The following is a 13760-nucleotide window of genomic DNA, read 5'->3' as shown; positions in this document are numbered from 1 at the left end:
GGGGACAGACAAGGACAAACCCCGCATCTAGCTTCTGAAAATCTATTCATAACTCAAGGCCGGAGGGGGAATACAATCCGTAGCATGTTTTCATTTGGTCAATTGTGAGAGTGAATGCTGAGATTTGGTGTCATACACACAGATCGGGTGTGTCAGCTCTCAGTTTCCCCACCCGATCCCCCCCCTCGCCCGGAAACTACTACTTCCTCCCCCATTCATCTCACTGCGATTTTGTTTTATTTCTCAGGAGCTGTTTTACAAACTCATTTGTCAAGCCTTACAAAAGTTTATTAAGGCCTGTGAAACCAAGCTAAGGAAAACAGAGGCGAGGAAACTCTCTTTTTCATCGACAGAGAACGATTAAAGGCGCTGTAATCAACTTTGAACTTACTGAATTGAGGCCAACCGTAACAAACTTCAACCACAATGATAGAGGACTTTTAGTTTCAGAATCAAAGTCGGTCTGAAGCGGAAGCAGTCAAATGTAGTTTATCATGTTTATGTGGGTGTGTTTTGTATATATACACGCTCATTGTAAATGGCGTCTTATCGCGGCAGAATGACGTCCCTCACGGGACAGAGGAAGAGCCCAGTCCCCAAGGAAGCTGTGGAGGTTTCGTTCCTGCGGAGAGAAGAAAAAAAGGGGGCTGCTATGGAGGATGACGAGTACCTCTTGTTTCAGCCAAGACACAATTTTCACCTCGGGGTGTTACTTATGTCTCTCAGTGAGAGAAACTCCCTGTAAACTGATACCAGAGTCTGCCTGTCCTGCTAGTCAGATAAACGAGGAAAAGAGAAGGGAAGAGACAGATATGTTTTTCTTTTCTTTTTGCTGACGGACAGATATAAACACAGACACATCATCAGGGACAAGAAAACGTTGAACTAACATTCTCTATATACATCAGAAGGTCGGAGGAACAATGTGGACTGCAGATGGCTGACGATGGAGGGAATGCTGTCGCCAAGGTGAAGCAGTGACTTTCCCAGCTGGACATTGAATGTTCCTCTCTGAGAAAAATCTCACAGACATAGAACATTCCTCGACTGTCCGAAAAGTGGAGTTCTTAAAAGGTGGGGGTGGGGTGGGGTTGGTGTTGCGGGGGGAATGTATAGGTTGTTCCCTCTGAGGCGGTGATGCAACCAAAGAATAGAAAAACAAATGTTTCTGTAATGTCACAGCATGTTCTTCAAATATTGTGGGATTCTGCAGCAGCAGAGAAGGAACGACCCCCGTACCCTCCCCCAAACTATCCCCTAAACCTTTCCAAACATCCATTAAATGACATTCTCCTCCTTTAAAGAAGTCATCTTTAGTGCCATGAAACCTTTTTGGAAGGTTGCATAAAGACCAAGAGGGGATTCTCTTAAAATGATTCACTAAACCTTTGCAGAACATCTTGAATGTTCCTCTGATCTTCCACCGTATCCTGTTTATAAATGTGGGAACATCACTTTTACGCCACCATTTTCTCAGAAAGTTCTTGGATCTTACAATTTGAGATCATTTCCAAAAAAAACAACCTACCTGAAGGGAACATTTTCATCTGATCTCCAGAGACCCTCATGGGAGCTTTTTCTTCACATCCCAGAACTTTGTAACGGAGCATTCTCCAAATGTCATGGGAAACTCGATGACCAACACGGGATGTTTTAAGAATATTAAAGGTTCTGTAAAGGTCCGTTAAATTAGTCATATTTAGAGAAGCTTTAGGGAACTTTACAGTTGGTTTGCAGAACCTGCCCTTCTGTTAGTGCCCAAACTTACCGCAGGACAGACGGAAGTTCCATCATGATATTTACTGTACGTACACATCATTTATCCAATTCAAGAATGGCTTTTTTTGGACAGATGAACTCATGTTAGAACGGTTCTATCGGGTCTGCTCAGCTGCATTTATGTACGATGACTAAAGATGAAATGTGTTCTGGGGAAAATACCATTTTCTTGTCAGTTGAAGTCAGTATAAAAGCAGTTGTGCGACACTATGACCGCTACTTCCAAGCCTCACAAGAGAAGTGTTCTCAGGGAACGTCTCTGTGGCGTGTGACGTTTATGACGCTTATGAACCTCGTGCGGTCGGTGATGTCATGTTGGCTCGAGTGGAGAACTCGGCCGTTTGAATAAACAGGCATGTTTTCAACTGTGGAATACCAGCGTCTGACCCCAGACAGGAACTCAGTAGGACATTTGTCTGCCTAAACATAATCACAGACAAAACATCAGACACAGTCGAAAGGTACACACCAGAGAAGCGCATAAATCCCACTTTTGATTTGAGATTAAAGTTTACTAACACCTTTGTTCTGTCGTTCTCTCATAGGAGCTAAAATGAGCTGTCGTTACTTGTGTCTGCCTCTGTGGGTAAGTCATTCATTATCCATCAAGGAGAAGAAAAAGTAGTGGTTTGAGCGAGGCACTGTGATAAACATGCCCGAATAATGTACCCAATAAGAGCAAGAAGAATTTCTGAGTGTCGCAGCTCTTTATCTACACGCCAGGACTGCAGACACTTAAAATGGAAACGTAAAAGACAGGTTATTTAAATAAACAACGGTTAAATATAAGTACTTCCACGTCAAGGTAGAATCCTCCTCCTGACTTCAAACACGAAATGCTCCCAGTATGCATGACCGATATGTGTTTAATAACAGACAAATGGCTTGTATGGATTTGTGTGCCTCAATAAGCTGTGAAGCAGCTGCCTCCTCGTCTCTGACACGTCTCTGAAGTTTCATCATCGCCTCTGACACCCGCGTGCCGCTGAGCTGATCAAGGGTGAACTCGGGCTGAGCTCTTAAAGAAGACGGGAGGCTGGATGAATTAGGTGACGTCTAAACAGCTCAGGCAGCGACTGCGGTATAAATCAGCCCCTGAATATCAATCCATGTGGGCTCTGCCTATACGGTTACATTTCTGGATCTGGAAAAGATTAGAGTATCTGCACTCACACCAAGTCATGGGACGGTTTTACGGAGGGTTGAATGTTATGTGGCATGAAGCGGTGAGCATCAGAGAGAGGGTCTCTGATGTCATCGTCAATCAGGGTAGATGCACGGCTTCTTTTTGGAAATGTCTCTAACTTCATCTGTGTTTTGTCCATAATTAACTCTGCGGTGCAAACCACAGTTGGAGCGACTCGTTCCAACGGGGTCCGTAGCAACCGCAGAACTAGTTAGTGCTAAGAGAACTGTAATCACATTGTTCTGTGAGCACATTATAAATGATTTAAAAGCCTTTTAACTCAATAGAGGTTTTCAGTGTGAGGAGGCCCTCAGTTCCAGGGGAGGCTTAGTGAACCGAGGTGAAAGAATATTACAAATAAAAGGAAATCACGTAGAACAGCTGAAAATATACATGATTTACTTTAAGATATATTTACTGTTTTTCCTGCTTTCCAAGTGTCAGGAACTGATTTATGACTCAGGACAGTTTTTTTTTTTTGGGGGGGGGGGGTTCTGAATTTTCTAAACAAAGACTGTAAGGTAAATTTGACTAAACAGTTGATCATCTGTGGGATCAACTTACCTGACATGTATCCTGATGGTCAGTCATGTAAGGAGAGGTTTTCCAAGCTGTGTCTAAGGGGAGGCCGACCATCTTAGACTGAAAATCCCTGGTTTATGGGCTATCAACGGAATAAAAGGAAAAATGTGCAAATGTGCCATGTGAAAGAGCCCCAATCAGTTCTAAACCCACATAACGACCCAGCTCTACTCCTGGTGTTGGTATTGGAGGCTGTGTTTTGGTTTAGAGTCTCAGCTCTCATCAACTTTAACCTCATTTTCAGCTGCAGAGGTTCTCAGCCAAAAACCTCAGATAGTCCCTCTACAAAGAACAAACAAAGTCAGCAATTTGTTAATGAACATGCGGAGCGACCGGCTAAGGAGGCTGATAATTCTCTCAAGAGTTACTCATTGGGCGGCCAGAAATACCACAGATTAAGAGGTCATTCATGATTCAGAAAGTTTAAGAAAAAACAGATTTTGACCATGACGACCATTGATAATGCAGAACAAGACTTCTTTCCATGGAACAAATATAATATATAATATTGGAAGAGATAGAATCACAATTATGATGTGAACCTCTATTCTGACGCACTCTGAGTAGATAAAACTAAAGATAAATAAGAAAACATGTTTTTGTGATTTACTGCAGTTAAAAACACGCTTTATACAAACCAAGAAGGGTCTCAGTAACGACATTTTGGTCTGTTTTTCATTCAGACTTGATAAACGATGGTTGCAGACTCACAGCACCAATTCCTCATCTTTGCTGCCTCCGTAAATCCTTCTTCCATCGGGGCTACGAATGCGCGAGCATCTTCCTTCAGGCTCTTGGTCAGCATCTTTCTGCTGTGTGCTCCTCTCTCTCTCTCTCTCTCTCTCTCTCTCTCCCCTCTCTGTTTTCTCTTGTCTGAAACAGAAGATATAGTGTCCACGGTCCATCTGCCTCAAAGACCCTATCATCATTAGTCTGCTACATATATTTCATGTGTGATGAGGCCTCGGATTCTGATGATATATTATGGACTCGGGCCTCAAAGCAAGGTTGTAACGTTGCGCCTGTGAGGTTAAATAAGCCGTGACTCTCTAAATTGACATGTGTGATTGTTCGATCCAAATGCAACTCTTTTAACTTTATTTTTTCTTCTCTCATTTACCGAACATCTGCCCAACATCTGGGCATAACACTGCCCCTCCTGTCCTGACACGAGTGGAGTCACGGCTCTCTGTACTTTCTTCACGTTCCCTCTGAAAACTACCGATGAGCACGAGCAGCTGCTGCTGCTGCTGCTGCTTTCCCCGTCTTCTACATTAATAGGTCAAGACCCTTCATTTGCTCTAATTCCTCATGTGGAATTTCTGCCAGGCTGAGTGAAACAAGCCCCAACTTGATTAGGAATTGAACCAAATGCTTGGAAATGAGCCAGACATAATGGAAGTTACAACTACACCACCCCGTAGTGTGCCTCCCTCGTCCTCGCAGTTTTATCATTCATAAATGTTATCTCTCCCAAGCAGAAGGTATCACCTTGCTATAAAGCAACACTCCCTTAATCGACTTCATCACTGGCCCATTACCCAGGCTTATTAGGCCAAACTAAAACAGATGGCCCATTAAGAATACGGTGGACATCAGTAGATTTCAGTGTCCAATCTTTAACCACTTAGCTCAGAGCCTGATCCAGAACCCCCCCCCCCCCCCCCATCAACACAAATTTAACACTCCTGCTTGTCGTCCTGCCCTTACAGTGACAAACTCTCTGTGTCTCAGTTAACGCATGAAATATTTAAAGTGATACATCACCCAAAAAGTGTATTTTACCCGTCAAGTACTCACAAATAGTTGTCCTGAAATCACAAAGAGCTTTTTTTTCTTCTTCCCCTGGAGGAAACAAAAGGACGTCTCTGTGGTTCCAGAAGTTAGAGAGAGCGAGCCAAGCTAGAAGCTAATGGTGACTGACAGCTAACAACAGAAAAACTGTCAGAAGAAAGTCCATTTACGAATGCTCATGCTCATCATCTGGTGTAATCCACATCTTTTTTATCCCACCGTTCACTCAGTAATACACTTTAATTCGAGCTAAAAAAATATCACACTCCTCGTTTGGTGCTGCCGTGAAGAAGCGCGGATAAGCACATTAGCACATTCAGTTGAACCAGCTCCTTTAATGCTAGTTTTAGCTCAAATTAACGTACTGATGGATAAATGAGCATTCAGCTGGATAAAGAAAATACGGACCATGTGGTTCCGAGTTTGTATATTAATTTTTGTGGCATTATGGTATTTTATTTTTCTTTGTCACTGTAGCTTTTGTTAGTCTATTAGCTTCAAGCTAAATTTACATGGCTGGGTCTATCTGTATTCTGTTGCCACAATAAGGTAATTCAACAAATTCAGTGAGCTCGAAACACCTATTTTTATCTACTCGAACTGAAAAATCACATTTAGGGTGAAGTATTACTTTAAGAGAAGGATTCTAACTCATTACGAAGCTTGAACGCAGCGATGCACACAAGAGAGGAGCATAACGAAGTAAAGACAGAATATATCCACACCAAAGCAAACCTCACAGACAGACCATTGAGGAGAATGTGTGTGTGTGTGTGTGTGTGTGTGTGTGTGTGTGTGTGTGTGCGTGGCTGCTGCATATATTGCATGACTTTTGCATGGAATGAAGCTTAGGGAAGAAATCTAAAACCCAGCAGCATCACCTCATCTGGAGTTCTAATTAAAAGCGGTACTCACGTCTGTGTGGTCAGGCATGTCGATCAATATCCTTTCATCTCTGTGTGTCTTCCACATGTATTATTAACGGATGTGTTTAACATTAGCCCAACACTAGACAAATTTACTCTCACTCTGTCTTAAACAGCGAGTTAAGTGCCTTCACTCTGCATAAATCAAAGTGGAGCAGCCATCAGCAGGAGGATATTTGCAGCCTCTCTTCTACTCTTGAAGTGAGATAAACATCACATTTTTTTTAAAAGAAGAGAGGAAGAGGTGGTTGCCACACAGCAGGAGCACACACTTGGAGTGCTGTAAGGTCGGGGTGGTGTCACAGGGAGCAAAGAAGCCGCACAGAACAGGAAGATATCATCAGCAGATCACTCACTGGGTTTGACCTCTGGAAAAGCAGCCAGAGCTTCCTAATCAGGCTGACCCCTGTTGGAGGTCACAGCGGAGGCTCAAGAAGCCAGGGCCAGACACTGCAAGTCTGACTCGACAGAGTGGATAGAGACTTTTCAGATGCAGAGCGAGACAATCTCCTTCATTAGGAAGGTGGGGGAGGGTAGAGAAGTACTCAGCCCAGGCAGATGATTGCAAGAAGGCCGGCTTGAGGTTTGTCTTGTATTCTGAGGGATGGGGGAAGTTGACTCTCTTCTAAGACTGCTAAGGTTTAAGGGGTGAGACACTGACACCTGACCTAAGTGCACTGTTGATGTTATAGCAACCTGCACCAATACTTTCCTGTTGTTGGGAGTTTAGCATCTCAATCTTTCTTAACTAGGTAGTGCAACACAACAAAAAGATATACATTTTTGAGCCAACTGTCACAACAATAGAAAAGGGTGTATCCGCACATGTAAGCATTTCCCAATTTCCATTACTGACTTGCCAAGGGTAACAAATCGCGCAATAGGTGGAATGATGTTATGTTTCAGCTGGATCAGCTTGTTTGTTGTGTATGAAATCTCAAAAGGCAGCAATTTTTAATGACACACCTTTCTTAGGAGAAAACCCCATTTGACTAATGCTGAAGAATTGAGGACATTAGGTTGTTGGATGATTTTGACAAGAACCAAAGAGAAGCCAAACATTTTCTCTGTGTTTAATATATAACAAAACACATGTTACACATTACAATACCAAAGGAATGCCTCTGTTCTTGCAGACACATGTCCGAGTCTCCAGTCTCTTCTAATCGCTACTTGGAATCTTTTCAGTGTAAAAGCATACACGTGTAGGCAACCACATGACACAATGTCAGCATATCGAAAGAATATGTTGTTTCCTATCGTTGAGTAAACTGTGACTCCATGTTTACGGCACATACAACACCATCTCTCAGTGGCAATTGATCACACACATTCACACACGCACAAACACACATGAAACTGATCCTTTTATTTTCTTTTCCTCCCTAATAAACACTTGGTTGTTGCACACCACAGCTGCTGCCTTCGCTAGAGCAGTAAAGCTATTCATTCATGTTATTTGGTCATAAAAGTCTCAGTCGTCTGCGGCCCTTGTGCTGATGCAGCAGGATTAACACTATTTGAACTACTTGAACTAATGCAAAGCTTAAAGACAGTACAGAACACAAATTCATCTGTACTATGTGCTCATTCATCTCAGTCGTTCCACTTGATGCCTTCAGACATTGTCAGAAAATGTTTTTGGACATAAGGATTATTCACAAGAGTTAATGGTTCAGTTTTCCACTGGAGGTGCATGTAGTTTATTCTAGCCAGGTCACCCACTGAATAAGGCAGATAAACCCCCTTTCTGTTGCGAGCGGATGAGTTGACGATTCATTTGTTATCTGCTGCGTCATGTTCAATGTTACAAACAAGAGGGGATTATGTTTCAGATGTTTGGCTCCAGTTTGTTTTAACAACTCAGCGCTAACTGAGTTAGCAGTGGAAGCAACAAGCTTTATCGCCTCCTTGTACTCTTGATAGCAGAGCTCTGATAGGCATATGTGGGCCGGATATACTCAAACAAATTTTGTTTTTTAGATAGTCATCCCGAATGGAGCCGACAGATACTGTGCCTACCATAGGGCAAACTGACCTGGTAGTGAATCTTAATTAGACCCATTCCCACAGCAAACACAAACCAGATGTTAACAGCTTCTGCCTGAAAAATACTGGAACTGTCTGGTACAGAAAATAGACCTGGCCTCGAAAAAGTAACAGCCTGTTTCACAGTCACAAACTTGAATCGCATGACTACCAGTTGATTACAATGATTGTTGACTGTAGTATTTATGGACTTGAGAGGATTTTCAGCCAGTAGGAAAAGGGGCTCTTGTGAGCTTACAGTGTTACATTTGGACAGAAACCGTCTGATCTGATGGGTAAATCCACCACAGATTCATTCTCAGCACGAAAGTGAGTCAACATAATAGAAAACACACTCATTATTAATTACAAAGTTGCATGAAACAGCACACAATTGATTAATATTATTTGTCTGAAGGATTCGACTGATGTGACTTGAGGTTCAGATGGCAGGACAGCAGGACTTGAACAAAGCATGAGGCAGAAATATGAGACATGGAGCCCTCAGCAGACATCAGTGGGTGAACTACAACATGAGAGAGGTGAAACTGGATAAAAAATGTGTATAAATACCACTTGAATGATTAAAAATACTACTCTGCGAATACTATCAATGCCCGTCAGGTTATACACACAAAATGGAGGAAGGATTCTCTTACCTCCCCCTGAATCTAACTCAAACAAACACAATCTTACACACAATTTTACATATTTAACGTCATGGTTTTGGCTTTACAAATGAGTAACAATATTTATATGATTTCAGTATCAGCTCAATATAATAAAACTGCTCCCTAAGTGCTTTTTTAAACAGTCCATCAAACTTGATATACTGCAAGATATTCTACATTATTCCGGCAGATTATTCTTTTTTTCTTTTCTCATATAATGTCAGACATGATGGTAGACAAATCAGTTGTAACATTTAGTTTGCATGACAGTAATTTAGATCTGCGGCGGGTTGTCCACAGCGACAGCCGAGTACTCAGTCTCAGACATGTTGGAGGCCTCGATAAGGCGTGCCAGACCCGTCTTTGTGGAGTATTTAAAGATGAAGGCCTTCATGAGGTCATAGCGATAGTTTCTGTTGATGAAGTTGTAGAGGATGGGGTTGAAACAGCAGTGGAGCAAGGACAGACACTGGGTCAGGTTTAAGGCCACAAAGATCACATTCTCCAGGCCGCAGGTTAGAGGCAACAGGCCCAACTGAGAGAAGGCATCAACCAGGAGGACTGCGTGGTACGGCCCCCAACAGCCCAGGAACACCACAATGTAGGCCAGGATCACTCTGCGGCTGACACGGCGCTCCTGCTCCACCGTGGAGGATGAAGAAGAGGAGGAGCGGTTAAAAGCTCTGGCTAGCAGAGCGTAAAACACTGCAATCACAGGGAAGGGGAGAACAAAGCCCAGCAGGATGAAGCTCAGCTGCACGCCCACCATCCACTCCCGGGGGTTTTCTTCTGGGTACACTGGTCTGCACAGCATGGTGTCACCATGTGAGGACTTGACAGTACGCAGGAAGTAAGTGTCAGGCAAGGACGCCAAAAGAGCCAGAAGCCACACCCCGACACATACCCCTATGCGAATTAGCCTCTTGTGCACACCTCCCTCACTGTCTCTGTGCCATGTCACACTTAGATAACGGTCCACACTCATGCAGGCCAGGAAGAAGATGCTGCTGAAGAGGTTGACGGAGAACAGCAGGTGTGTGAGTTTGCACGCCACCTCGCCAAAGGGCCAGTGGCCGTGCTGAGCCAGAGAACTCACCCACACGGGCAGAGTAGCACACACGCACAGGTCTGCAACAGCCAGGTTGGCGATGTACATGTGCGTCTCATGGCGAGGGGTGGAGTCTCTTTGAGCGCGGATGTTGACCCAGAGGACCAGAGCGTTAGCAGCTAAACCGATGATGAAGATAAATGTGCAGAGGACACACATGGAGTAGAGGAGAGCTCTGAGGTTGAACGCCGTGGTGCACATGACTGTGTCCACGCTGGATATGTTGCTGAAGGTATCGGAGAAGTTGAGGTACCCCAAGGACTCCCACAGGTCCTCCATCTCGCTGGTGCTCAGACTCATTTCTCAGTCTTGGGAGTTAACACACACATACACACACCTCTGACTGGGAGCCTGCGAAAACAAGACATTACCTCATCAGCAACACTTTATCTACAGTACAACTTCAATTGCTTTTACATTTCACCTTCTGGCATTATACTCAAGAAGCTGTTCTGTAAGGGAGGGTTTATTCTCCCCGCTGGTCTGTGAGCTAATAAAGCCACTTGTGGTGCGCCACCCGAGTCTGAAGAATCTTAATGTGGTTAACTTGTTAAAACACTGCTTTCACGAGCAAGTGGAGGCTCTGTGGTCGTGACACAACTGTAGAAGCTCTCCGTGATTGATGTGCAGTCAAGGGGCAGCGCAAATAAATGTTTGCATTAGCTCAGTGCAGATTAGACATAAGGAAGTGGGATCTCGAAAACCAAACAAGAGTGTACTTCCGGAGCGTTCCTGGCATTCCAAGAGAAAGCACTGGTCAGAGTGGGAAACCTGATGCCACTCTAAAGATTGTTTTCCGTTACCCTGCTTGTTATAGTATAGAAAAAAATCCATGTTTCTTTTTTTTTTTTTGTCCTCTAGAGGCGAGCAATGAGAAGGTCAGGGAGGTGCTGTCACCACCCACATGATCAAAGACACTGCTGCTCATAACCTTAAATACGTCATTCTGCAGCATCTGAAGCTAATAAGACGTGAACACATGCTCACAATTTCAAATCGGTGCATATAGAGAGAGAGGTGAGAGGAGCAATAAGTAGAATCACAGACGAGGCAGCTTGACGAGGAAATACTGGCCTCTGCAGCGGTGCAGGACCTGTCTGGTCTTCACAGTTTGTGCTGTGATGTCTCTCTCAGCTCCTCTAACTCAGTGTGAAAGATCGGAGGTGAAAGGTGAGGGATCAAAACCAGAGAGCGAGCGCCTTCACCCTGCCGTTGCCCCTGACTGACTCGAACGCCCACAGAGTGAATTGAGGTGCAGAGACCAGCGGGAGGTTTGACGCCATGCAAAAAAATTCCCCGGAACGTTGTAAACGGGGGTCACTGACCACTGGGCAACACAGCACGCCGGAGAGCAGTGAAATGTGACCGCTGCAGACATCTGTCTTTCTAGCACACTTCTGCTGTATGTATGTGCACAGGGTCACGGAAACAACGTCCAACAAGTCATGTTTCTGCTTAGAAATAACATTTCAGGTGATAACCCTTTAGGTCTTATCCAAGCTAGCTTGTAGTTAAAATATTGCGTTTCAAATATGACTAGGCGTTGAAAAATAGGATTCTCGATATGTTTACAAGTTAATTTTGGAGTCTTGTTAGTGTTTTTGTTTATATTTCTGTGTATGGCTTATCTGTCTATCATCTAGCTATATTCAACTTCAAAACACAGCTCATGTCTAAAAATATTGCATTTTACATGGGTTTGCTTTGAAATGATGACACAATTTCTTTTTTAGTCATTCAATCAATCGCAGAAAGCTACTTTGTCCACTCTAATATTGCAAAAAGATGGGTTTCTTCCTAAAGGGACCAATGGTTCCTAATTAATGCACATTTAACTAAATTTAAGTCTAAATTTAGGGGTTTTAAATGGCTATTAATATGTTATTACATACATGAGTGATGGATCTAAGTACTTTTCTCAACACCTCCAGAGATAAAAGTGAATGGCGGTGACTTTCAGTTATTTTTGAATCTCTAGATAGTCGCGCTATTCTTTGCAATGGAGGGATTTTTTTTATGTTGGGATAATCCCCCACAATGGTCTCTAATTCCCTTATATTATATGGAAAATACCTGGAGGTGCCAGGTAGCCCCACAGGCTTCAAGCTAATTAACCTTTTAACACCATCAGATAAGAGGGCACACTGACACACACACACACACACACACACTCTCTCTCTCTCTCTCTCTCTCGCCCTCTCGATCCTTTTCAAAGCATCCAGTTACAAATTAGCTGAAAACGCCTTTTGTTTCTCAATACACAGCAAATAAAAGCGATTGAAGGGTTTCATGTGCTAATGTTGCGGACTAGAAAAGCGCAGGTGCAGCAAGTTTCGCGGAGGTTTCCCTCCGTCAGCTTCTAAGTTGAGGCTTTGCCTGGGACAAGATTTTTTTTTCTTTTTTTTTTTTTACGAGAGGGGACATTCAAGGTCCACTGAACGCGCTGCCTACTGGCGTCATTACGCACAAATCCAGCGACAGATCCCGGGCTCCTGCTGCAAACACAATGTCATTGTCGCTATTGTTGATTTCTATCAGACTGGAAACCAACTTGTCTTATCAGAGAGGACAGCTCGGTATACAGTGGCCCGACTCGGTGGCTGAAGGGGAGGGGGGAGGGGGAGGGGACAAATAAACAGCGCAGGAATCACCCTGGGAAGATGGAGACGTGCATATAAATACGTGTTATTGAAATATTCTTACAAGAAATCACTGTTGAGGAATCAGCAAACATCATATTGACCGGCATGGATCCAGGTTTGGCTGCTGTAATGACTTGAAAGGCTACATTCTGGCAGAAAACCGCAAGTATCGAGCATCTCCAGTTCTTTCGGTGCTAAGACCGATAAACTCCTTGAACACTCATATCTCCCGCACCGCGTGAACTCATCATCGCAGCTTACCTGCGTTAAAGTCTTCCTCCCTCCGTAGCTACACTCCGTTTCCCTGGTTTGACTCGCTGTTGATGGATAACTTCAACTCCTCTGCACTTAACTTGCTTCCCCCGCTTGCTCCCACGGATCTGAGCCTCCCTCTCTCTCTGCACTTGCTGATACTCAGCAGAGCAACGCCTCCAAGGCTGGTCCTAGAGCCCAGAGATGCGTATTGACAGAAAGACTGCAGCGGGCAGACCGGTGGGCAGTTTCGGGCTAAGAGGAAGGAAGAGCATGCAGAATGTCCTCATTTGTTTGTAACTGTAAAAGAAAACACATCATGATACATGTATGTTCAGAATCCTTCATGCATGTGTGTGTTATTCTCATCACCTCGGTTGTTCTAAAAAGCACAGTCAACACGCATGAACTCAAAGAGGCAATAAAAGCAATGACTCATGTCAACTGAAGACGTCAGATTCGATAAGTTTTAAATTCTGGCTCACAGCATCGTCTCTCAAGGTCAAAGTCACGTTTTTAAACTTCATACGTGAAACTGTAGATCACAGAAGCACGTGAACTGTCCATGTTCTTTGAATGCATTTGCACGTAAGTTCCTATAAAGCAGAACCCACATGTACGTGCTTGGGGAAAACATGCAGGAAAGAAGAAACAGAATAGCAGAGGCGTCACTGGCCGCAACAGTATGAAACATTTACCTCAAACCAGCAAGAAATAAACTCTGATATTCCGCTCGTTTATGGGAGGATCGTCGTGATACTTTAAAGCTGCGTCACGTCATTTTTACACGCA

At 43.8% G+C, this 13760-nt stretch overlaps 1 protein-coding gene and 2 long non-coding RNA genes across 3 annotated transcripts; all 3 read right to left on the bottom strand.

The window, feature by feature from the left end:
* Window positions 1-371: 371 nt before the first annotated feature.
* LOC147252272 (uncharacterized) lies at window positions 372-1833 on the bottom strand. Its single transcript, XR_015118835.1, has 3 exons — window positions 1769-1833; window positions 1529-1671; window positions 372-622 (listed from the first exon to the last, which is right to left on the bottom strand). It is a non-coding gene; the product is annotated as an uncharacterized LOC147252272 (long non-coding RNA).
* An 879-nt stretch (window positions 1834-2712) lies between these two features.
* LOC147252271 (uncharacterized) lies at window positions 2713-4394 on the bottom strand. Its single transcript, XR_015118836.1, has 3 exons — window positions 4259-4394; window positions 3530-3629; window positions 2713-2923 (listed from the first exon to the last, which is right to left on the bottom strand). It is a non-coding gene; the product is annotated as an uncharacterized LOC147252271 (long non-coding RNA).
* Window positions 4395-8590: 4196 nt separating this feature from the next.
* LOC147252270 (atypical chemokine receptor 3-like) lies at window positions 8591-13258 on the bottom strand. Its single transcript, XM_086220522.1, has 2 exons — window positions 12978-13258; window positions 8591-10425 (listed from the first exon to the last, which is right to left on the bottom strand). The coding sequence occupies exon 2, from the start codon at window positions 10372-10374 to the stop codon at window positions 9241-9243; it is 1134 nt and encodes a 377-aa protein (XP_086076648.1). The 5' UTR covers window positions 10375-10425; window positions 12978-13258; the 3' UTR covers window positions 8591-9240.
* Between the last annotated feature and the right edge of the window lie 502 nt (window positions 13259-13760).

Source organism: Aulostomus chinensis, chromosome 12 (genome assembly GCF_037954235.1).
Source record: "Aulostomus chinensis isolate RoL2024-O1b breed Wild chromosome 12, RoL_Achi_v1.0, whole genome shotgun sequence".
Lineage (NCBI taxonomy): Eukaryota > Metazoa > Chordata > Actinopteri > Syngnathiformes > Aulostomidae > Aulostomus > Aulostomus chinensis.
The sequence above is the reverse complement of the archived record's forward strand: the minus strand, read 5'-3'. Positions and strand labels throughout refer to the sequence as shown.

Bases quoted from the DNA above. Each gene is read 5' to 3' on its own strand.
- LOC147252270 (XM_086220522.1), bottom strand. From the start codon at position 10,374: ATGAGTCTGAGCACCAGCGAGATGGAGGACCTGTGGGAGTCCTTGGGG.